The sequence below is a fragment of the Oncorhynchus gorbuscha genome, linkage group LG20 (genome assembly GCF_021184085.1).
Source record: "Oncorhynchus gorbuscha isolate QuinsamMale2020 ecotype Even-year linkage group LG20, OgorEven_v1.0, whole genome shotgun sequence".
Taxonomy (NCBI): Eukaryota; Metazoa; Chordata; class Actinopteri; order Salmoniformes; family Salmonidae; genus Oncorhynchus; species Oncorhynchus gorbuscha.
The window spans coordinates 19,236,243-19,261,019 of record NC_060192.1 but is presented as its reverse complement, the minus strand read 5'-3'; the positions used below and the strand labels follow the sequence as shown (position 1 = coordinate 19,261,019).

At 45.8% G+C, this 24,777-nt stretch overlaps 1 protein-coding gene across 1 annotated transcript in view; it reads right to left on the bottom strand.

The window, feature by feature from the left end:
* Positions 1-658: 658 nt before the first annotated feature.
* Positions 659-24,777, bottom strand: part of LOC124007256 (protein PRRC2B-like) — a 45,693-nt gene continuing 21,574 nt past the window's right edge. Inside the window, 29 exon segments of the mRNA XM_046317687.1 lie at positions 659-3,014; positions 4,904-5,130; positions 5,469-5,600; positions 5,870-5,933; positions 6,244-6,323; positions 6,447-6,485; positions 6,689-6,856; positions 6,990-7,355; positions 7,526-7,612; positions 7,614-7,624; positions 7,939-8,038; positions 8,040-8,123; positions 8,300-8,401; positions 8,587-8,942; positions 9,123-9,264; positions 9,713-9,825; positions 10,015-10,178; positions 10,361-12,713; positions 13,053-13,257; positions 13,648-13,796; positions 14,009-14,354; positions 15,818-15,977; positions 16,110-16,197; positions 16,333-16,502; positions 16,674-16,810; positions 16,909-17,231; positions 17,448-17,591; positions 17,789-17,852; positions 17,965-18,067. Of these exon segments, the coding sequence (XP_046173643.1) occupies positions 4,930-5,130; positions 5,469-5,600; positions 5,870-5,933; positions 6,244-6,323; positions 6,447-6,485; positions 6,689-6,856; positions 6,990-7,355; positions 7,526-7,612; positions 7,614-7,624; positions 7,939-8,038; positions 8,040-8,123; positions 8,300-8,401; positions 8,587-8,942; positions 9,123-9,264; positions 9,713-9,825; positions 10,015-10,178; positions 10,361-12,713; positions 13,053-13,257; positions 13,648-13,796; positions 14,009-14,354; positions 15,818-15,977; positions 16,110-16,197; positions 16,333-16,502; positions 16,674-16,810; positions 16,909-17,231; positions 17,448-17,591; positions 17,789-17,852; positions 17,965-18,067 (6,451 nt within the window). The 3' untranslated portion in view covers positions 659-3,014; positions 4,904-4,929.

Genomic DNA, 24,777 nt, shown 5'->3' with positions numbered 1-24,777 from the left:
CTATCTGCCGGCCGTTTGGGGTACATTCTCCCGGGACGATAAAGGGCCGACTGCCACGTTCAAAAGTGTTCGAAATTCGCGAGTGTTTTAGAACATAGACACATTCGTGACATTCAACTTTATTCCCCATAAAATGTAAATATATTTACCCCATTTATAATGCAGTACATCAATACACTTTGTACAAGCAACGTAAAGTGACCGATAGCTCACTTTGAGACGTGCGTTGCACGACAAAAGTTTTCAAACGTAACTTACCGTCATCAGTTGACAACTTTCTAGACCACCTTATGTATCTACAACTTGACGTACAAAGTTTGAGTTCAAATGTTTACCTTCTACTTGATTTATTCCGTCAAGATGTCCTGATATGTCCTGTTTAGAGTGCAAGTGCTGAACAATTCTCTGCAGTGTAGAAAGCCCCCTTTGTCTTGACAAAAATTCGTGGAATTCGACACTTATGACGTAATGGCATTCACTTGGCTTATTTTTCCGCAGGTAAAAACCACCACATGTCGGTTATTTGATACGATAGGCACGATAACCCGTTTATATTGCTGTTGCAGCCGCACAGGTTTGGTACATTTTATTACTACAAAATATTCTAATACCTTTATCCAACTGACAGCCTTGAACACAAAACACATTAAAAAAGGACAACGGTTTTGAAAAAGCACAACGGCTTTATTTCTCTCTCAAGCTCAACAAGGAAAGGGCAAATATGATCACATATCAGGAAGGATACTGTTGGATCTGTGCCAGAGTGCACTGGTCCTCTGACAAATCAAATATGACTCTTAAAAAAAAAAAAAAAAAAAGCGTCATGGCGATATCTTGGTACAGTAATAGAAGTCGAGCACGGAAACCAAATGCAGTTTCTCAGGTGTGTATGAGGTTTCAGTGTCCACCTTTTCCCTGTCCAAAAACTGACAGGGTCCTGTCACTGCAAAAAGCAGGAAAGCCATCACAATGTCCAATAAGCCAATCCACAAGTTAAAGCAGTCCACCCTGTGAGAACATAAGTGACCTTTTAAACATTTATCATTTTATTAGTGATACAATATATAAATCAAACATGTTTGACTCCCACCCTCCCCGACTGACCACAACTCGGAATATAATGAACAGGTATGCATAATGTACAGACATCAGTGACAAAGATGAGTGAACATTTTGTAGTGTCATGGAGCATTATAATAAGCAATAACATTTCTAAACCTTTATGACATTGGAATAGTAAATGACTTTCAAAATGTGACAAAAAAAAATATGCAAACTGATCACATTTTTCAAACAAAAAATAAATGCTTTAATATTCCTTCTGAGAGCCCAAAGCAACTGCAATGTTCACACTTTTTTTTTTTCACAAAGATAGTACATTAATTCATCAAGCATCTAATCCCCCTCCATTATCATCAAATTGTAACATAGAAATAGATATTTGGACCCTGATTGAGAGTTCTAGTTAGGTTGCTTTTATTACCCGGAGACTTTACATGGTGCTGAACGTTCACTAGGGAGGTATGCCTACTAATTTCTTCACTAACCTCCATCTTTCCATCGAGTTGTGTTAACTAAAAAAAAACACAATACAGAGAAGTGTTTATAATAGCTCTAGGAGAAAAAGCAAAAATACTCCAGGAGAGGGATATAAAATCACTTGACATGTATCAGATGTGATTCAGATTTCAACTCATTACAACCAAATGGATAGCGATAGAAAGAATTTGAATCAGCTATTGGGACCGTACAGTAAGTCAATGAAGCCCACCCTCACTCCCCAATACTAAAGAATAACTCCACATTTTTTGCCAGCTTGGTTGATCAAAACCACACACACACTGCAGCGGCACATGTCCACTGACTTCAGAGCCTTTTGAAATGTTGTGACGGAATCCTGGATCAGGCCCTGCGATTAACCCATGTTCAGCACATCACATGCACACACTGCATCAAAGCCAGGGAAGCTTCAAATGAGGCAACATGATTTCTCTAAAAATAGGAAATACATAAAGGCGAGAGTCACATAAAAGCAAAAAAACTGCCTTTAAAAAAAACAGAAACATTTTCTATCAATCTAAGCAGTTTTGTCACAGTTCACGTGCTGTGGGAAGTACCCTGGGAGGGTGACACACCCCAGGTCACGCCTTTCCACGTCTACACACAATGTCCTCAAACCTGGGTTTGAAGGATTTTTATTGAATAAAAGGAGTCCTTGAATAGAGCAAATAGGAGATGACGACAAAAAAAAGAATAAAAAACTCCACAGTTATCAGCGAAAAATGACAAAGAGTTGGGTGGGGCCGCTCTGCAATTCATTTTTAAAAACAATTATAGATTTGCTTTGTTGTGGTGACATGTCAAGTGTCTGCCTCATCTACAAGGCTACAGACCAAAAAGGTAAGTACAGTTTGGCAAAAAAGGGGTGAATTACGACAGTGAACTATCTGCAGGAGCTGGCCGTTTCCTTTTTCGGACTCTGATGGCGAGCAACACAGAAAACGTGAATTTCTATTCTCTTTTTTGTTACCATTATCCTTCTCTCAAAATGGACATTAACATTAATAAATAAAGACGACCTTGAAGAGTCTGCTTAGAAGAGTGTCCAAAACTATTGTCTATGTATATATTTATATATATTTATATATCTCTATATGTGGTGTTTAATAATAATTAATAATAATGTCCGGTTCTGAAAGTTGGTGTCAGTTTCTGGGAGTTGATACAGTATGCCTGCCCTTCAGTCTGGCGCCGACCTGGGGTTTTGTGAGAGAAGGCTGAGCGATGGGCCGAGGGAGGAGGCAGGGGTTTGCGTCTTCCAGAAGCAGGTTTTGTGAAGGTTAAAAAGAGGTTTAAGGTCCGTTGCTATGCCTTGCCCTCTTCTACTTTGATGACTCTGGTGCATGGTGCTGGTTTGCCCTGCCAGCCGGGAAGGGGCTCCTGAAGGTTGCTGGTCATCAGGCCCCCCGGCAGTGCCTTCCCCTCACCCACCAGCTGGCGCCTATCCCACAGGGCTTTACTCGAACACACACAAGAAATTCAAGGTTAACATTTCATATGGTTTCCAAATGGGCAACAAAACACTGTTACAAGTAGGGCAGTGGCTATATCAAATTAATTCAAATGAATGTTCAAAGGCCAGTACCACAAATATTACCTTTTTTATAATTTAGTTTTGATGAGTTTGTTCTCATGTCTTTTTGGTGTGGTCTACATCACTCCTTCTGTGCTATGTACCTTTCCCAGTTCTCACACACACACACACAGTCCCGCCCCTGCCACTCACAACAAGGATGAAAGACCACTTCTCCCTCTGACAGTTTCAACTCTATTTGCATTTGAGGTTTGGTCCAACAGAATCAGTCATATGGACACCGAAACAGACATTTGACTGGAAAACGTAAAATGTTTATGTCTGAATTCTCAAAATTGAGCGCAGAGCAGACCCTACTAAAACGGGAGTACCGGTATCAATTAACATTCATTCTGGAAAATTAAATGCTCAGTTTGTCGTGCACGGCATTACAGTACTATGTACCGCTAGCAGCATTTTAGCCAGAGTGTTGTGCTAGCAGTCTAGTCTGTGTTTTATACATTTGCAATGTGCATAAAGAGGCATTTATACAAGGAATTGTCAACTCGTTCACATTCTGAGAAATAAGCATCTTATCCAGCTAGACAACTTGATTTCAATATCTAAACAAAGTGGACAGGCTAGCATGCTGTTCAAACAGGTGGAAACGGACAGAATGCTGTGTTCATAACAGTTCAACTGTTCTACCTTGATACCTAGCAAATATATCCAAGTTCGCTAGACTTCAAATATAAAGATTAGCTGACTTCTCACGAACACGTGGGTTGAGAGATTGTGTTGATTTTCTATAATGCAATCACCTGCTACAAGAAGTTGGTCATTATTAGTGGAAGTGCACGGTTCTGTTAAAATGTATAACAAAAATTGCATTCTCATAGATTGACATGACAGCCAGATGTGATTATTGCAAAAAGGCAGGTTAAACTATTTTGATAAAATAATGTAATTAGTAGTGGGTCTTATCGTTGTGGACTGTTTATATTTAGCCTAGGTATAAATATACATTACACTACTTGAAATGAAGTGTATTGACCTTTAGTTGTACAACAAAGCTTAGAGAGGGGGGGAAAAGATACATATCACGAATCGCCCATAAGTGTGCCTTTTATTTGATATGATTTTTAGGCCATATCAAAGGAAATAGTTAAAACATTGTTTTAAAAACAGTCTAATAGCAAAAATTGGACACCATAAAAAAAAAGCTATTATCAAGCATCAGTCCAATGTATTGTTAGCAACAAGTATTACGCACTGAAACATATATATTTTGATGTCTTCTGCCAACTATAAATCCAGAAAACCAAACAACGCATATGCCAGTAAATGCTATTATGTACCAGCAAGCATGTGCCTACATGATTAGGCTGTCTGTCTATGAGCACCATTCAGTCAAAAGCAGTTCCCCAGGTAAGCTCAATGACAAATTCATCTTGTAATGAGAGAAATCATCCTTCAGGCACCACATTACTGGTTATGACTCAATATAATATGGTCATTAATAACTACAATAGTTCATAGCAGTACATCCAGAGTTCATTCAAAGCCATCTATAAAGAGAGTTCAGGCTAACTTGGAAAACTACTAGTCACTTGGCAACGAACATGGAGGAGAGTTGAGGTGCTGCCAGTGGCGATTGAAGTCACATGACACCCTTTTAACCAATCAAATTATGTTTAAGTGATAATCCACAGAAACCTACAATCTGACATAAACAGCAAGGACCAAACTCTCCACATTTGGCTCTTACTACATACATTTGCACTTTGGATTGGAGAAAAACAAAAAACAAATGGATTCAAATCAAATTACCTGTATTTACAGTGGATGGCTCACCTTCATGCCATCCTCCGGCCCTTTGACGGAGGGCTCGGGGCCAAGGGGGTGGAGTGGGGGGTTCGCGCCCAGGGTTGGGATAAGGGGGAGCGGATGATGACGGTCTTGTTGACCTGCATGACAGGTCTCTGGATGGGGGTGGGGAAGGGGCCGGTGGTGGGGGGACGCATGTGCATAACCATGCTGCCCTGAGGAGGAGGGACCTAGAGGGCAGAGGCGGCAGGCAGGGAAATACACACACTGTTAGCATGGCAACATGGGTCAGTATATCTGCATGGTTATCTTTAGGCAAACCTTGGGGGTAGTGGAGACTTGTGCAAGGCCGCAAATATTTTCCACAGAAAGAATACCAAAATTATATTTAATAATATTGTTTTATGCTCATGACTCAAAAGTACCTCAAGGTCTTGAGTGGCCGTTTTACCATTGTGTGATAGCAGTTCAAGGTAGCTGCATGACAACACTGATCAGTCATTTAAAATGGTGCAACAACATCAGTGATTTAAACAAGCAGAATGATTGAGTGTGAGGTTTCTATAACCTTGCCGTGGAGGGGGCACAGCGGGGCCTCAAACCAGCCGGTGGCCGGGTCTCTGTAGCAGCAACTACAGGTCAGGCCAGGGCCACTGCAGGCCCAGCCTCGTTGCTGAACAGCCTGCATGGAGGTCGTCTTCTGTTTCCAATGAAATGGAAGGGGGAGGCTATATGAGTGTGTGTGTATAAGCAGCTGGGATTGTTTGAGTCATGACCGTTTGTGTGTGTGTGTGTCATGCCTGCTAGTGTCAGAGCAGTGTGCAGTGCCTGTAAAATTGTGTTTGTTCATATGAAAGTGTGTGAAGTGCTCTGGAGGACCTTGATTGATTGTAGAGTGTGAACAATAACTAGTGCGACCATTGTGTGTGTAAGTACCTAATGTGTGTATGACTATGTGTTGGGTCATACCTGCTGGGTGTAATGTCCAGGCACGGGGCCAGACGGCTTCCCACTGGGGCTGGCAGACCCTGGTCTGAGGGGAGAGAGGGACAGAGATAGATTTACCATTACCTTTCAATAACATTATTTAAAAGTCACTTGAATGCCATTATATGATCACTAAATGTTTCTTAAATTAACTTTTGAACTAACTAGAAGAAAACAAAAAGCATAGGCAGATATTATGTCCATTTCTAAGTCTAAAAATGTTACTGGAAGCGAACCATGTAGAATCCTTTGCCATGTTACAATAACATGAACACGTGTTTATAAGGATACAAACTAAAGAGTAGGCGTGTTGCAGTCTAACAGCTTCCGTGTGACATTTAGCTGTTCCAGCTCACCTGTTGTATCCTCCGGGCATGCCCTGGGAGTGATTGGGCTTGTCAGAGAACTGGAAACCTTTCATTTCCATCTGGGAGGTCTAGAGGATAAACAAACAAACATCCATCCATGTAAGAACTTCTCAATTCCATCTATTAAATGTTGTGGCAGTAACGTCATAGTTCACCCAAGTGACAAATTTACTCATACCGTTTTTCCTTACCTTGTAAGTAGTATATGGACCAGTAGAGATTGGGAAATTCTGCGAAAACATTCAAGTAATTGTGATTTAGGTGAACTTTCCCCTCTATTTCAAAGGGATGGGTTACACTTAATTCAATGTGCATTTTTTTCTGTTTATACATGAAATGTTTCCAAATCCAACCTAAAGCTAACATTGACCAATCAAGGTAGTTGGGCTGTATCATTGTTGGAAGGGACACTTGGTGGGTCTCTGGCTCTCACCTCTCTGCTGCCGGTCATGACTGGGGGCTGGGAGCCAGGGGGGAGCATTCTGCGGGCAGCTCCCACAGATAGGTTCTGGCCCTGCTGGAGCTGGATGGACTGGGGCAGGATGAGGTGCTGCTGGGCAGAGCCATAACGCAGCTGAGAACCCGGCAAAGGCATGGTCACCTGGGGAGAGAGAGGGGTGATCAATGCATCGGACTTTGAAACATTGAATTATGAGAGTATGTTTCCATTAAAAGCCAAACTAACTGTTTTCCTTCAAACTAACACAAGTGTGCCACAGAGTGGCTCCCCTTACCTGGATGAGCTGGGAGTCCATGAGCTGGGAGGAGCCCATGCCAGGGCCCTGGTTCATCTGGCCGTCATAGACCATGGCCTGGCTGCCATTCATTGGCTGGTAGTGGGAGCCAGACTGGGGCTTGACCATATCTGACGGCTGCATGCCCGGGAATGCCGAGTAGGGCCCCTTGAGGGGGCCACCACCTGACAGCACCATGGGGCTGGGCTGGGACAGATTGGGGTGCATGTATACCTGGGACCTGAAGGAGGGAATGGAGTTGAACATCTCCTGGGACTGTGAGACGGGCAGGCCCCCCCGGAGACCAAGCTGGGCCTGGGCCTGCAGAGAGGTGTGCAGGGAGATGGGGATCTGCTGGGCAGCTGCCTGCGTGCACACATGGGAAGGAGTGATTTATAATATTACAGTTGGTATTCCGCTGTACAGTGTAGTTTTGTTGATTATTGCCAAAAAGAAAACCCCCAATAAATGTGTTCTTTATTAAAAAGAAAAATGGAAAAAAATCCTGTAAGACCCTATACTTGTGAGTGAAGTACCTGTTGGTAGCTCTGCTGCTGGGTCATGGTTGGGGGCACCAGACGAGGCTGGCTGGGAAAAACATGGCCGTCCAGATACAGCGGGGGGGATATGGTTACCTAGAGAGGGAAATGCAATTATGTTATTTAATATATAATAATAATAATAATATATAATAACATATGCCATTTAGCAGACGCTTTTATCCAAAGCGACTTACAGTCATGTGTGCATACATTCTACGTATGGGTGGTCCCGGGAATCGAACCCACTACCCTGGCGTTACAAGCGCCATGCTCTACCAACTGAGCTACAGAAGGACCATTATTTAAAAAATTGTAATAATAACACACAGATGTAGATTTCATACAATGCATAGTCCTTGGCCAAATATACCAATAATGTCTGTTAATGTGTCTGAGTGTCCCTTTACCCTGCATGGACATTGAAGGCGCCACAGAGGCCACGGGCATGGGCACCCCTCCAAAGGAGCTGTAGCTGACCCCACTGGAGGAGCCTACGGTGCAGGGGGGGCTGGGCACCAGCGGCAACCCCACCAGGAGAGCCCTGCTCAGGGAGAGACTGGGAGTTCTCCCACGCCTTACGGGCTGACTCCATCTGAGGAAGAGGGCCGAAGGGAGGCAACTGTTTAGTGAAAGTACACCAAAAAAACATTTTGGAGTTTACTAATGTTTATCTGATCTGACATTTAGCCAGGTAGGTTATTGAGAATTAAATCTCTAACAAGATTGATTTGTGGAAAGTGAAGAGGTAGTGTGGTGGAGGTGGTGTACCTTGAGTGTGAGGTCAGCGCTGGGGAAAGAGATGGGGTTGAGGTTGATGCCAGGCTGCAGGTGGTCTCTACACAGCATGGGGATGGCCTGGGTCAGGGCCGGCTACACACAGACAGAAGTTAACACAACGAGTCAATGACATCTTTTGTCCATTTTACATCTAATTTATATTTATTTAATCAAGCCACTTCATGGTGAAGCAATTTCAAGGACTCCTTTCAATACCCCACCATATAATTATGAGGTGACAATGGAAATCTGGTAGTACTCAGTGTATTTGTACTCACGTTGCTGGCAAGGGTGACCTGTAGCTTGGTGACAGGGTTGGACACAGGCACTGGGGTGGACCTGGGCGGTAGGCTGAAGTCAGAGTCCTTGGCGCTAACGCCAAACTCTATGGGCGGCACGGGCAGCACCGTGTCCGCGTGGAGGTTCACGCCATTGACAGGTGTAATGGACCCGCCCTCCAGACCCTCCGAGCCCTTGCGGTGCTTGAGCGAGCGCTCGTTGCCGATGGGGCCGGGCTTGTGCTGCTCCTTGCTCTGCTCAGGCCCCGCGTCAGAGTCCTCAGAGTTGGGCTCACTGCCAGTATAAGACACCTGCTTGGTCCACGAGTCTCCTCCAGATGACTGGACTGACAAAGCTAAAGAGTATGAAAATAATGTAAGAACCACTGGAGTCAAAGATTTTCTTTAACACAGTTGAAAACACAATGTTCATCTGGATAGAAAAGCAGAGTATGGGCAACAGACTGAGTTACTCTCAGTTATCAGATGGGGTGGAAGATAAGTTGTGAGCACAGGGGTGTTGCTCCTACTCCTACCGGAGCTGTTGGTCTCCCAGATCTCAGTGCCCAGGTTGTTGGCAGAGAGGCCCTCCTCTGGCGGATCCATGGTCATGCCACCCTGCTTCTTGGCAAACCGTGGGGGCATCTTGGAGTTGATCGGTCTGTTCTTCACCGACACCTGCAGTGTGAGGTAGAGGAAGACATTTCTTCATAGATGAAGTACAACATAGCTGCTCAAGTGGCGGCAGGTAGCCAAGTGGTTAGAGCGTTGGACTAGTAACCGAAAGGTTGCAAGATCGAATCCTTGAGCTGACAAGGTAAAAATATGTCGTTCTGCCCCTGAACAAGGCAGTTAAAGCACTTTTCCTAGGCTGTCATTGAAAATAAGTGACTGAAAGCAACTGACTTGCCTAGTTAAATAAAGGTAAAATAAAAAAGTCGTGTACAACTATACAATTGAGATATTTCTGAAAAAACATTTAAAGTATTGCTACTTGCAATAATCCATTTGAAAGTTAGATTTTACTCAATACAGGGTCTATTCTCAAGACACCCAAAGCCCTTGTGCCCATTATTTCAGATGCATTTAAATGTTTTGGGATTATTTTAATGTTCTGTCAATTTACCGGAGCTCCATGTTCCTTCCTCCTCCTGTCATCTTCCTGTGGAAGACGGCGCTGCTGTTTCTTGGACAGGTCCTGGAACCCATCTGGACTGGAACACCCAGCATCCCCCTCAACTGGAAGACATACACTTATGCCATTACAACACACTGTGATAGGAAATATGAAAATAAAATTGACAAAAAGACAACTATGGAGCACATTAAATCAGTCTGTGGGCCGCATCTGGTCCATGGGCCACAAATTTGAGAACCCTGGTTACATTTGAGCCGTGCTTTACTATGAGGTTGGTGCCTGGCACTCACTGTGGTAGCTGTTGAGGTCGTACTGAGACAATGTTTCAGCCAGGTCTCCCTTCACAGACCGAGTCCTCAGCTCCTTGTCCAGCTTCTTCCCTGAGGGTTCGTTGGACTTGTGGCCCTCCTCAGACTGCTCGACACAGTAGACTAGGCCTGAATCCTCTTTGTTCCTGCAGAAAGGGAGAGACATTCCATGAGTCAGGTGTTCCCATTAAAGGGTGTTGCTTGGGGTGGAAGCTATAATATCATGATGCCATGAGGATGTTTTGAAAAAAAAAAAATGATATATCGACAGTTTTGTTGAACATTCTCGCACTAAGTTAGCTTAAGCCAAAGTTAGCACAGTACTCACCTCCTATGGTTGGAGGCCCCTCCGTTCTGCCAGCCGTCATTCCTGTTGCAAGAGGGCAGTGCGCTGGGGTTCTCTGAGGAACGTGTCATCTTGTTCCCTTCCAGTAGGGCCGGCTCTCCCTTCCTGTTCTGCCGGTCCACCAGGGGGCGCTGGCTGGAGAAGCTTCTTTTGGCCAGCTCCCTCTTCTCCACAGAGCCAAGCTCCCCGTGGCCAGAGTCTGAGTGCACATCTCCACCGTGGGCTTGCTGCTGCTGCTGTCCTCCACCTCGCTTCTCCCTCCAGTCGTTGAAGTCGCTGTTCTCCGAGCCAGTCTCCCAGTCTTCAGCCTGGCCATGCTGACCACCGGACCTCCCTCCCCCTCCGGAGTAGTGGCCACTGGGCCAGCCGTCTTCTCTACCTCCCTCCTTGGAGCGGCCCGGCCAGGGGTTGGCGAATCCGTCCGATCCGTTGATATACTCGTCACTGGTCCACTGGCCGCTGCCGGGCTCCCTCTCTTGGCGTAGTCGGCGGAAGCGCGGGGGCTTGTCCTGGCGCGGCGGCCGCCGTCTTCTCAACTGCTGTTGTCCAGGGTTGTCATTGTCTATGTAGTACTCTCCCTCCAAGCCACGGTCCTCTGTGCCATTCTCCATGAAGCAACCGGTAGAGCCGGTAAACTTGGGGGTGTATTTGAGGAGCTCGCGCTCTGCAGGTGGTGGTCTTCTAGGGAAGGTTTCGGTGCCCGGGCCATAGCCGTTCTCCTGCATGGGCCCACCGCTGCTGCCAAACTGTGTCCCCCGGCCCCTCCAGGTGGAGGTGTCTCTGGAGCCGTTGTTGAACCCCCGGCCGGTGTTGTAGCCCCTGCCAGTGTCGAGTCTGGGAGGCAGAGAGCGGCCGCCGAAGCCCCTGCTGCTGGCCTTGGCTTTGTCGTCTCGGCCGTCGCTAGCCGCCTGGTCTTCAGTGTACACCTTGTTCGACCTCCACGAGTCTCTGTCAGCCTTCCTGGTCTCTCCCTGCTCTGGGTAGCAGACACCCTCTCCGTTTTCAGAGCCCTTCTGGCGCCGCCGCTTGGGCAGCTCCTCGTACTCAGAGGTCTCGCTCAGAGTCTCACTGACGTTGCGCCTCCTCGGCTTACCCCTCTGCAGGTCTTCCAACTTGACAAAGTCCCTGGGCAGTCCTCTGCCTCTGCCTGGTCTCTGGGCTCCAATGGCGTCCCTGCTGTTATTGTTGTAGCTTCCTCTGGGGTTCTCTCGGCCTCCCCGGCCACCTCGGTCTCCTCTGGAGCCGAACTCCCTGAAGCCGCCACGGCTTCGACCTCTACCCGTTCCCCTGGCTCCGGCAAAGGCCTGCTCCTCATCGACGAAGATCCAGTTGTTGCGTCGTGGTGCGGCAGGCTCCCTGCTCTCCTGGTCGTCTCTAGAGGACTGGCTCTTCCCGCTGTCCCAGCTGCTCTCCTTGGGCAAATCCTCACTGTGGGGACTGGATGGCTGCTCTACTTTAGCAGGGGCTGGTGGTTGGTGTTGCTTCTCTTCTGGCTGCTTCTCGATAGCAGGTGAGGCGGAGCGTCTGTTACTTACTAGGGGCTGGTTGTCTTTCTTCAGGTCATATACATTGGTGAGCACTTCTTTCTCCAGACGGTAAGGGACTACCTTCTCCCCGGGCTCCACTTTGGGCTTCTCGTTCTCCTTGTCTTCCACTTTGAGGGCCTTGAGCACAGGCTTCTTAATGGGGCCGGTCCTGCGGGTCAGGGTCCTACCGCTGGTCTCAGATGGCTGGCTTACACTGCTGGCGGAGGTAGTGGTGCCAGGATTAAACCACTGGTTCTGAACACCAACACCACCTTCCTTCTTCTGGCCTCCATCTCGCCTCCAGAAATCTGAGTCAAAGCCCTTTTCCTTGGCTGTGTCGAAGACATCGTCGCGGTGGTCAGTGCTGTCCTTCAGGTGCCCGTCTTTGGGCTCCTGTTTGGGGTAGCCGCCGTCTGCGTTCTGCTGCTGGGGCCGGCTCAGGGCTGTGGAGAGCAGGCCTTGGTTGTGCGAGTGGTGGTCCCTGTCGGGGCCTCTGCTCTGGTGGTAGGCCGGATGCAAGAGGTCGTGAGAGGGGTTGTCTAGGCACTCGTTTCCCCTCTCTTCATACAAGTCCTGCTGGGAGCAGGTCCTGTCAATCCGGTCGTCTGGCTGGCTCCTGTCTGAGCTCTCGTGCTGTCTCTGGTAGGGTGGGGTGAAACTGCGAGGGGGGTAGCCATCTTGGTTCCAAACGGGGTAGGGCTCGGTGGAGGGGGCCCTCCTCTCGTGATGCATGCTGGGGTTGCAGCCCTCGTCAGAGGTGGACCCTGGGCTGTTCAGGTGGTCTGGCTGCATCAGCGGTTTCATCATTCCTACACAAAAACATAGTTTTTTTTACAGTAAGAGATATAGGATTGTTTAGGAATCTATATCAGTCTATAAAGTTTGATAATGCTGTCACACTAAAAAGATAGATAGTTTTAAAGGGATCCCCTTACCATTCCCTCCTGTACAGGGTTTCCCAACCCTCTCCTCAGGACTCAACAAACTTTTCACATTTTTGTTTTAACCCTAAACTGGCACACTCGATTCAATTAGTCAAAGGTTTGACGATTAGTTGACTAATTGAATCAGGTGTGACAGGTAAACAAAAATGTGAAATGTCTAAGGGGGGGCTAAGTAGAGGGTTGGGAAATTTTCTCAGGTCTAACCTGAAGAGTGGACAGCGGTAGGGTAGTAGTCCACAGGGGGGCGGCCCTGGGCCATGCGGGGGTCCATGAAAGGGGGCATCATCATCCAGCGGGGGTCAAAGCCCAGCACGTGTGGGGGGTAGTAGCCCCTCTGGGGATGGCTGGAGCCGGAGGGGGCGGGGTGGCCAGACTGCTGCTGCCAGTGCTGCATCTTATACACTTGCTCCTGAGAGTGGGAGGGACACAGAGCAGAAACTCATTTAGTATAAACACTGGTACAATTATTCACCTCACATAAGTAAAATAAAAAGTGACTAGCTACAGTTAAAGACCTTTTGGAATTGTCCTATAAGCAGTGAGTGGGTCTTTTATTCCTGTTTTGTTGTGTATCCTATTGCTACGTATCCACCACTGAACTAAATAGAAAATGACAAGCACACCCTTCATTAATACCCTCCCCTTTCCAGTAAAGAAGGACAGTGAGCTACGGAAAACACCTGCTCATGTGAACTCTGACGGGCCTTTCTAGTGCCGCTGGGCGCTAATCCTGGCAGGAATTAAGGAGGGGGATTAGGGGCACGAGGGAACGGGCTGTTGCGACGGCCGGGCGGCTCACCTGCTGCTGCTGCTTTTGGAAGCGGGGCGGGAGGGGAGAGTTGGATTCGGCCCCGGCATCGTCCTCGCTGCGGTAGGAGGCGAAGCCCGAGGTGGCCTTGTCCCTGTAGTCCTGCTGTCTGGGGGAGTGCTCCAAGAGACACTCAGCGTCTGGGACAGGAGAGGGATATAATCCTACTTTTACATAACTACCTCTGTAAACCATTCAGTAAAATGCTCCATTTCAACAATAAGTGAACTCTATCTAGCCATCTATAGATAACTGAGAAGGTTATTGTTGCAATTGCAAATTAGTATTATCTCAACTGACCAACCTGGATAAATGTTTATTAAACAAAACAGTAATAGCAGATTGGTGTTACCTTTCGTGCCGTACTGACAGCTCTCTGGGTGGTTTTTGCTCTCTTTTCCAGGGGACAGTGCTGCCTCCTTGCTCTCCCCATCCTTTGCTTCCTCCTCAGACCTCGACAACTGCCTCTCCATCTTCCCAAACTTCTCATCTAGCCTCTTGAGCTTCTCGGCGCATGCGGCCAGTCTTTCCTCGCGGGCACGTCTCTCCTCCTCCTCCCTGCGTCGGCGAGCTCTCTCCACAGCCTCTGAGAGCTCAGGGGAAACAAACTTGGCCCGGGCTGGGACCTGGCGCTCCTCCTGGTCTTCCAGGGGTTCACCCTGGTGGGCCATGCCCAGCCCAGAGCTCTTCTGCTGTGCCTGTAGACGGCACAGGGGTGTTACCATGGGAAGGACTCTCCATGATTTGGGTTCTGTGCTCAATGGACTCATGAATAGTCTTCTCTGAGCTACAGGTGTACAGTATGTACAGCGCATTTGGAAAATATTCAGACACCTCGATTTTCCACAATTTTCTACGTTAAAGCCTTCTAAAATTGATTAAATTGTTCATCTGCACACAATACCCCATTTTGGCAAAGAAAAACGGGTTATAGTTTTTTGCAAATGTATTATAAATCGCATTTACAAAAGTATTCAGACCCTTTAATCAGTACTTTGTTGAGGCAACTTTGGGCACTCTGGAGCAGGTTTTTATCTCTGTACTTTGGGCCATTCATCTTTCCCTCAATCATGACCAGTCTCCCAGTCCTTGCAGCTGAAAACATCCCCTACATGCTTCACAGTAAGGATGGTGTCAGGTTTCCTCCAGACGTGACGCTTGGCATTCAGGCCAACGAGTTCAATCTTGGCTTCATCAGACCAGAATCTGGTTTCTCATGGTCAGATTATTTAGGTACCTTTTGGCACTCCAAGCGGGCTGTCCTGTGCCTTTTTACTGAGGAGTGGCTACCCTCTGGCCACTACCCTAAAGGCCTGATTGGTGGAGTGCTGAAGGGAGGGTTGTCCTTCTCGAAGGTTCTCCTATCTCCACAGAGGAACTCCAGAGCTCTACCAGAGTGACCAATGGGTTCTTGGTCACCTCTCTGACTAAGGCCGCTCTCCCACGATTGCGCAGTTTGGCCGAGAGGCCAGCTCTACAAAGAGTCTTGGTGGTTCCAAACTTCTTCAATTTGAGAATGATGGAGGCCACTGTGTTCTTGGGGACCTTCAATGCTCCAGAAATGTTTTGGTACATTTCCCCAGATCTGTGCCTCGACACAATCCTGTCTCGGAGCTCTTACGGACAATTCCTTCGACCTCATGACGTTTTTTCTCTGACATGCACTGTCAACTGTGGGACCTTATATAAACAGGTGTGTGCCTTTCAAAATAATGTCCAATCAATTGAATTGACCAGAGGTGGACTCCAAGTTGTAGAAACATCTCAAGGATGATCAATGGAAATAGTATGCAACTGATCTCTATTTCGAGTTTCATAGCAAAGGGTCAATACAGTAATTGTTTTTTACTTGAAATACATTTACAAAAAACGTCATTATGGGGTATTGTGTGTAGATTGATTAAATTAATGTTTTTCATCATCAATTTTAAAATAAGGCTGTAATGTAACAAAGTGAATCTCTCGTCCATTGTCTCAACTTTATATTGCCTCCCTTTCCCTGGTCTCCTCTATTTTATGAGCAGTGATAGGTGAAATGACTGAACGGGTTCCTGCCATATTGCTTTCAACTCAAAAAGTCAGAGATTAGTGGTATTGAAGAGGCTAGGGGGACCAGGCAAGGTAGCAGTCTGAGGCATTGTGGACCCCGGTATGATCTTACCTGTGCTTCTCCAGAAGGGAACCTGCCATTGGTGTTCCTGTGGGCCATCTGCTCCTGGTAGGCAAGGTAAGCCTCCTCCTCAGGGCCCTCCTGGGGGTATGGCCCCTCTCCTGAGCTCAGGGACAATTGGCGCTCACGACGTTGGTTCTCCCATTCAGCCCTGGATTAGAGATGGACCCAGACAAGCTCACCATCAGTCACTGATACAAGGTCACTGCGCTTAAAATGACAGAACTTGCACTGACAATATTCAATTTAGTCACAAACACAAAGGGGGTGGGGGTAATCTCACCACATCTTGTTCTTTTCACCAGCGGCATGCTCCTCCTCATCATCACTGAACTTGAGTTTCTCGCCGTAATCGACTTCTTCATGGATACCTGGAACAGCAAGAGAGCGACATTTTAATTAAGGTCAAACTAGTTCCGTTGGGGCACACGTACAGAAATGCTGCCATTGATGTATGTTGTTTCAGTCTTTGTATGATGACCATAATAACAGGAACCCCCCCCTACCTGCCCAACCGTCTTCACAGTCGTTGTCTAGCTCATCCAGATCCTTCAGGTCATCTGCGTTGATGATTGCCGGACGAGGGGGTCTGTCGCCAGGTCGACGGATGGGTCGGGAGGAGGGGTTGCGCAGGGGCCCGCGGATGAAGCGATTTTCTCCTCTCCCCACCTCGCAACTACATGGAGAATAGGAACATGGGGAGGTGAGAAGTCTGCATGTATTTTTTTTGCTAAGTAAAATAAAATATTCCCAGCATTTGTATTATTCTTTTTAAATAATTAATGATAATTTTAACTGAGCATTGCTCACACTTCCAGACAGTGGGCATATGCAGGTGACTACTTACTTGACAGGCTCTTGGTTGTTATTGGGGTAGGGCTGCCTGAAGGTGGGCCTGTTGTCAAAGCGGACTGGGGCGACCACAGTGACAGGGCCAGTGTGTTCAGCAGTGCCGGGAGCATCACAAGTCTCTTTGGGGCACATCTGAAAACCAATGGCCAAAAAGCATACAGTCAGAACAGAATCTTGCATTATGGTGTCATAAAGTGAAAATAAATGGAGAGTAGTACTGTGCTACATACAAAGGCAGGCAGCATGTCGTGGTAGGTGGTGGTAGGGTGGTGATGGCTCATGGCAGGGGGGGGCGGGCCTGCGGAGTGGCTGGGCGGGGCGCAGAGAGATCTCCTTGGGCTCCGGGGCTGGAGGGGTGCTGACAATGGTGGCAGTGGTGGGACTAACCATGGGGGCAGAGAGAATAGAGGAGGCAGAGGGGGGAAGAGGAGGGGGGGGGAGCTCCCAGTCTCAGCCACGCCGCTGGCCTTGGCCTCGGTCTCTGAAGGCAGGCCGGCCGGCAGGGATGAGGGCACAAGGTTCCTCCCACCACCCTCCCTCCAACTTGTCACATCTGGAGAGACAAGAGGAAAACAAATTTGAGAAAACAAGGCCGTGGTATAAGAGTTAAGTGGTGAGATTGCAGCGTATTCAGTTGTTTTAAAGTATGTGTACATTATTTTCCCATGGCACTTGTTAGATTATTAGCAACTTTGCTGGGAGACGTTTGGGCCACTTTTGAACTTCAGTCAATTTTTGTGCCACCACAGCCATTGTTCACTGGACTCACTCTGGGGGCGGAGGCTTGGTCCGGGCCCATACGACGGATCGAAGGTGCTTCTTTCCTTGCCAGCCTTGTCCTGTTCCCCAGCAGCCTTCAGCGTTGGAAATTCCTCGTGAGAGAAGGGCTGCAGTCGGTTTGAGGCCCTTAAACCTGCCATTGCCATGAAAACAAGTGGCACAGCTGTCAGTCAGAGAAGTAAAACATAAAACAGAGGCTGCTGGAGAATCATTATGAGGTGTGGTGGAGACATGCAGTAAATTGGCATATGTCAGAGGCCTGATAGCAAATCCATCAGTTGACCACAGACACAGTGATTTTAAGCAGTTGGGTTTCCCATTCTAACTCACCATCTAGTTCTACGGCCTTTCCATTTAGATGGGCCCATTGCTTTGGTCCACTTGTGTTTGTGCTCTGTAGAAAGGAAGGAATTTTAATTAACTTGAAAAACACAATTCCAATAAAAACAATACAATGTGAAACCACAAGCTGTAGAAGATAAAAAGTAGAGAGAGGCCAAACCCACCTCCTGACTGGCTACCGGTGTGGTCTTCTGGAGATTGGAGACAGATTTCTGTAAAGCCAGCTGTGGCTGCAACTCCAGCAGCTGTTGTGTTGATGCAATGGAACTGAGGGAGGAGATAGAGGGAACCATCACTCCATCAGCTCATGACAGAACACAGAGGCAGACTAGATGCATACACATCTTGTGCCAACACACATACTGTGCACAGTATCACTTCGGCACATTTAGGGAGCTCAAACACATAACCCAGCAAGAATCTATTGGAGAATTTAAAAAATAAATAGTACACCCACTTCTCGCGTACCAGGCAGCATTACAAAAATACTCACTTTTCTGCTGTCTGGAATCAAATGACTAGTGCGAGAAATGTGACGGACCTGTATGCAAATAACACTAAATAAAAAGTAGCACCCCAATGCTGGTTTTATAATTGCCATATGTTTGGTGTTCATGCAACATTGCAATATACTCATTGTGCAATAGTCATCCGGCTCGCACTCCTCCAGCCACCCACACACGCTAAACAATAGAGTGGTCACTTCCCACCACTCAACTCCCACACAGACAGCTCTACGGCCAACATGTCAGCGAACCTTGAGGTAGCAAACAAACGCCTCTCAAGTCTGCGAGAAGTGTTTGAACGCATCCATACAAAAGTGCACAGACACACTCTGTAGGAAAGTGTACAGAAACAAACTCCAACAATTTGTGTACCAGGTGAACAAAACCCCATTTCTTTGCTCATCAATGACACTATCCCCCTATTCTTGCATCATCCAGCTAATGTTACAGTGGGGCAAAAAAGTATTTAGTCAGCTACCAATTGTGCAAGTTCTCCCACTTAAAAAGATGAGGCCTGTAATTTTCATCATAGGTACACTTCAACTATGACAGACAAAATGAGAAAAAAAAATCCAGAAAATCCATTGTAGGATTTTTGATGAATTTATTTGCAAATGATGGTGGAAAATAAGTATTTAAAAACAATATGCACATATTCCCACAAGAGACGTACAGTTGAAGACATAAGTTTACATACATTAAAAAAAAAATTCACCCAATCCACAAATTTCTTGTCAACAAACTATAGTTTTGGGAAGTCGGTTAGGACATCTACTTTGTGCATGACACAAGAAATGTTTCAAACAATTGTTTACAGACAGATTATTTCACTGTATCACAATTCCAGTGGGTCAGACGTTTACATACACTAAGATGCCTTTAAACAGCTTGTAAAATTCCAGAAAATGATGTCAGAAGCTTCTGATAGGCTAATTGACATCATTTGAGTCCATTGCAGGTGTACCTGTGGATGTATTTCAAGGCGTACCTTCAAACTCAGTGCCTCTAATTGACATCATGGGAAAATCAAAAGAAATCAGCCAAGATCTCAGAAAAAAATTGTAGATCTCCACAAGTCTGGTTCTTGCTTGGGAGCAATTTACAAAACGCCTGAAGGTACCACGTTCATCTGTACAAACAATAGTACGCAAGTATAAACACCATGGGACCACACAGGCGTCATACTGCTCAGGAAGGAGACGCGTTCCGTCTCCTAGAGATGAACGTACTTTGGTGCGAATAGTGAAAATCAATCCCAGAAAAACAACAGACATTGTGAAGATGCTGGAGGAAACAGGTACAAAAGTACACTGCTCAAAAAAAATAAAGGGAACACTTAAACAACACAATGTAACTCCAAGTCAATCACACTTCTGTGAAATCAAACTGTCCACTTAGGAAGCAACACTGATTGACAATAAATTTCACATGCTGTTGTGCAAATGGAATAGACAACAGTTGGAAATGATAGGCAATTAGCAAGACACCCCCAATAAAGGAGTGGTTCTGCAGGTGGCGACCACAGACCACTTCAGTTCCTATGCTTCCTGGCTGATAGTCAGAAACAGACTCCATGAGGGTGGTATGAGGGCCCGACGTCCACAGGTGGGGGTTGTGCTTACATCGCAATACCGTGCAGGACGTTTGGCATTTGCCAGAGAACACCAAGATTGGCAAATTCGCCACAGGTGCCATGTGCTCTTCACAGAGGAAAGCAGGTTCACACTGAGCATGTGACAGACGTGACAGAGTCTGGAGACGCCGTGGAGAACGTTCTGCTGCCTGCAACATCCTCCAGCATGACCGGGTTGGCGGTGGGTCAGTCATGGTGTGGCATTTCTTTGGGGGGGCCGCACAGCCCTCCATGTGCTCGCCAGAGCTAGCCTGACTGCCATTAGGTACCGAGATGAGATCCTCAGACTCCTTGTGAGACCATATGCTGGTGCGGATGGCCCTGGGCTCCTCCTAATGCAAGACAATGCTAGACCTCATGTGGCTGGAGTGTGTCAGCAGTTCCTGCAAGAGGAAGGCATTGATGCTATGGACTGGCCCGCCCGTTCCCCAGACCTGAATCCAATTGAGCACATCTGGGATATCATGTCTCGCTCCATCCACCAACTCCACGTTGCACCACAGACTGTCCAGGAGTTAGCGGAAGCTTTAGTCCAGGTCTGGGAGGAGATCCCCCAGGAGACCATCCGCCACCTCATCAGGATCATGCCCAGGCGTTGTAGGGAGGTCATACAGGCACGTGGAGGCCACACACACTACTGAGCCTCATTTTGACTTGTTTTAAGGACATTACATCAAAGTTGGATCAGCCTGTAGTGTGGTTTTCCACTTTCATTTTGATTAAAGGGGAATTGATCATTTTTGTGTGATTTTGTTGTCAGCACATTCAACTATGTAAAGAAAAATGTATTTATAATATATAAATAATAATATATGCCATTTAGCAGACGCTTTTATCCAAAGCGACTTACAGTCATGTGTGCATACATTCTACGTATGGGTGGTCCCGGGAATCGAACCCACTACCCTGGCGTTACAAGCGCCATGCTCTACCAACTGAGCTATTTAATAAGAATATTTAATTCATTCAGATCTAGGATGTGTTATTTTAGTGTTCCCTTTATTTTTTTGAGCAGTGTATGTATATCCACAGTAAAACGAGTCCTATATCGACATAACCTGAAAGGCCGCTCAGCAAGGAAGAAGCCACTGCTCCAAAACTGCAATAAAAAAAGCCAGACTACGGTTTGCAATTGCACATGGGGACAAAGATCATACTTTTTGGAGAAATGTCCTCTGGTCCCGAAAAAATAGAACTGTTTGGCCATAATGACCATCGTTATGTTTGGAGGAAAAAGGGAGAAGCTTGCAAGCCGAAGAACACCATCCCAACCGCGAAGCACGGGAGTGGCAGCATCATGTTGTGGGGGTGCTTTGCTGCAGGAGGTGCACTTCACAAAATAGATGGCTTCCTGAAGAAGGAAAATGATGTGGATATATTGAAGCAACATCTCAAGATATCAGTCAGGAAGTTAAAGCTTGGTCGCAAATGGGTCTTTTTTTGGGCCATTCTTCCTGTGGAAGACAACAGGAGGAGGAAGGAACATCGAGCTCCGGTAAGTTGACAGAACATTAAAATAGTCCCGAAACATTTAAATACGTCTGAAATAATGGGCACAAGGGCTTTGGGTGTCACGAGAATAGACCCTGTATTGAATAAAATCTACATTTCAAATGGATTATTGCAAGCAACAATACTTTAAATGTTTTTTTCAGAAATCTCAAATGACCGCAAGCATACTTCCAAAGTTGTGGCAAAATGGCTTAAGGACAACAAAGTCAAGGTATTGGAGGGGCCACAAAGCCCTGACCTCAATCCTATAGAAAATACGTGGGCAGAACTGAAAAAGCATCTGCGAGCAAGGAGGTCTACAAACCTGACTCAGTTACACCAGCTCTGTCAGGAGGAACATGGCAAAATTCACCCAAATTATTGTGGGAAGCTTGTGGAAGGCTACACAAAACATTTAACCCAAGTTAAACCATTTAAAGGCAATGCTACCAAATACTAATTGAGTGTATGTAAACTTCTGACCCATTGGGAATGTGATGAAAGAAAAAAGCTGAAATAAATCATTTTCGCAACTATTATTCTGACATTTTACATTCTTAAAATAACGTGCTGATCCTAACAGACCTAAGAGAAGGAATTTTTACTCAGATTACATGTCAGGAATTGTGAAAATCTGAGTTTAAATGTATTTGGCTAACGTGTATGTAAACTTCCGACTTCAAACTGTATTTCCATCAAATTGACTTGTGGATAAAAAGCTGTGTATGAGATAGTACACAAAACATTTGCTGTTAAATTCCAATGTACTGAATTAAAATCAAGTTAAAATGCAATAGAAAACGATTTAAAACTGTACTGATGGTTTTGTCACAAAAAAAGTGTTTTAGTGAATGTGCCCACTGAGCTCTAGCCAACAGCTCGCAGATAGTGCGGCCACCAAAATGAAGGACAAAAAAAAGCAAGATAATTTTTTTTAAACAGCAGCCAAGCACCGATCATGTCACCAGAATGTGGATGCGTCAAACTGTATGCGTTCCGAGCAGAAGACCATTCATTTCATTGGGAGGCAATCCGCCCAGCCGTGACTTATCTGTCCGGACTAGCTTGCGTTGCGTGGCACTGCATGAAATGTGTCGCATGCGTTGTATTTTTTGCCATGTGGTACCAGTAGTAAACCACATAAGTAGCTTCTCATTTGTAGAGCGATTCTTTTTGTTGTGAAAAAAAAAAAAATATATATTTTTGTTGTTTTTGTCCATGCTCTGTAGAGCATGGATTGTGAAGACTACAAATGTACAGCACAGCATTAACCTGTGCACACGGCATTAGACCCTCAATACTTATTGGAAAGGAGCATCAAGCTCATCCGAGTCGTAGCGGTAGGACCACAACATATCAAATGACTCCAAGTTCACTTCGATATGGTTATTATATACATTTGTGCATGAAGGCATTTTCACCTCCATTTATCGCATAATACATTTTACAGACAAAAAGATCCCAAATTGTCTACTGTAAATTTATTTTGTCGACATGTGGGAAAGTCACATTTGATGTTTCCATTAGGCCTGTTGTGACATTTTGTATCCGACATATATTCGCATAAAAAAGGTTTGATGTGAACCTGGTTACTGAGGATGAAGGCGATGACACAAGATCAGCCACTTCACATTATTGTGATGGCAGCCAAAGGATTTAGGACACCGTTTGCAGACTTCCTCTTCTCCCTGGAACTTAATTTAATCAATAACACTGATTGACCAGTGTTCACTCAATACGATGTGCAAGTGACATCCTCCCATGTCATACTTCCGGGGTCATGGCCCAGGTCTTTTGAATGGGCTTCAAGACTACAGCATCAAATATATGAAAATTAAAAAAGGTAATTTAAGATATACAGTACCAGTCAAACATTTGGACACCTACTCATTCAAGGATCTTTATTTTACACAATGTAGAATAACAGTGAAGACATCAAAACCATGAAATAACATATGGAATTATTTATTAAGCAAACAAGTTAAGACAAAATATATTTTATATTATTCATAGTAGCCACCCTTTGCCTTGACAGCTTTGCACTCTTGGCATTCTCTCAACAAGCTTCACCTGGAATTGTTTTCCAACAGTCTTGAAGGAGTTCCCACATGTGCTGAACACTTGTTGGTTGCTTTTCCTCCACACTGCAATCCAACTCATCCCAAACCATCTCAATTGGGTTGAGGTCAGGTGATTGTGGAGGCCAGGTCATCTGATGCAGCACTCCATCACTCTCCTTGGTCAAATAACTCTTACACAGCCTGGAGGTGTGTTGGTTCATTGTCCTGTTGAAAAACAAATGATAGTGGGACTAAGCCCAAACCAGATGGGATGGCGTATCGCTGCAGAATCCTGTGGTAGCTATGCTGGTTAAGAGTGCCTTGAATTCTAAATAAATCAGACAGTCACCAACGAAGCACCCACACATCCATGCTTCACGGTGAGAACCACACATGCAGAGATCATCCGTTCACCTACTCCCACGGCGGTCGGAACAAAAAAAAAACGAATTTGGACTCACCAGACCAAAATGACAGATGTCCACCTGTCTAATGTCCATTGCTCGTGTTTCTTGGCCCAAGCAAGTCTCTTCTTATTATTGGTGTCCTTTAGCAGTGGTTTCTTTGCAGCAATTCCACCACGAAGGCCTGATTCACACAGTCTCCTCTGAACAGTTGATGTTGAGATGGGTCTGTTATTTATACTTCGTGAAGTATTTATTTGGGCTGCTATTTCTGAGGCTGGTAACTCTAATGAACTTATCCTCTGCAGTAGAGGTAATTCTGGGTCTTCCTTTCCTGTGGCGGTCCTCATGAGAGCCAGTTCTCATAGTGCCATCTTCTGTATATCACCCCCTTGTCACCCCTACCTTGTCACAACACAACGGATTGGCTCAAACACATTATGGAGGAAATAAATTCCACAAATGTACTTTTAACAAAGCACACCTGTTAATTTAAATGCATTCCAGTCGACTACCTCATGAAGCTGGTTGAGATCATGCCAAGAGTGTGCAAAGCTATCAAAGGCAAAGGGTGGCTACTTTGAAGAACCTCAAATATATTTAGATTTAACACTTTTTTGCTTACATGTGTGATTTCATAGTTGATGCCTTTATTATTGTTCAAAAATTGTAAATAAAAAAACAAAAAAAAACATTGAATGAGTAGGTGTGTCCAAAGTTCACTGGTACTGTATATAAAAATATTATTATATTGATTTACCCGATGCCTTTCATCTAAATATTTGATGCTCAAGAAGCAAGTCTAATTAGAAAAGCCTCATTTAAATACATTTCCTGCAGCGTTGTTAGCATGCCTGCTCGAGCTGAGGACCTACAGGACGGT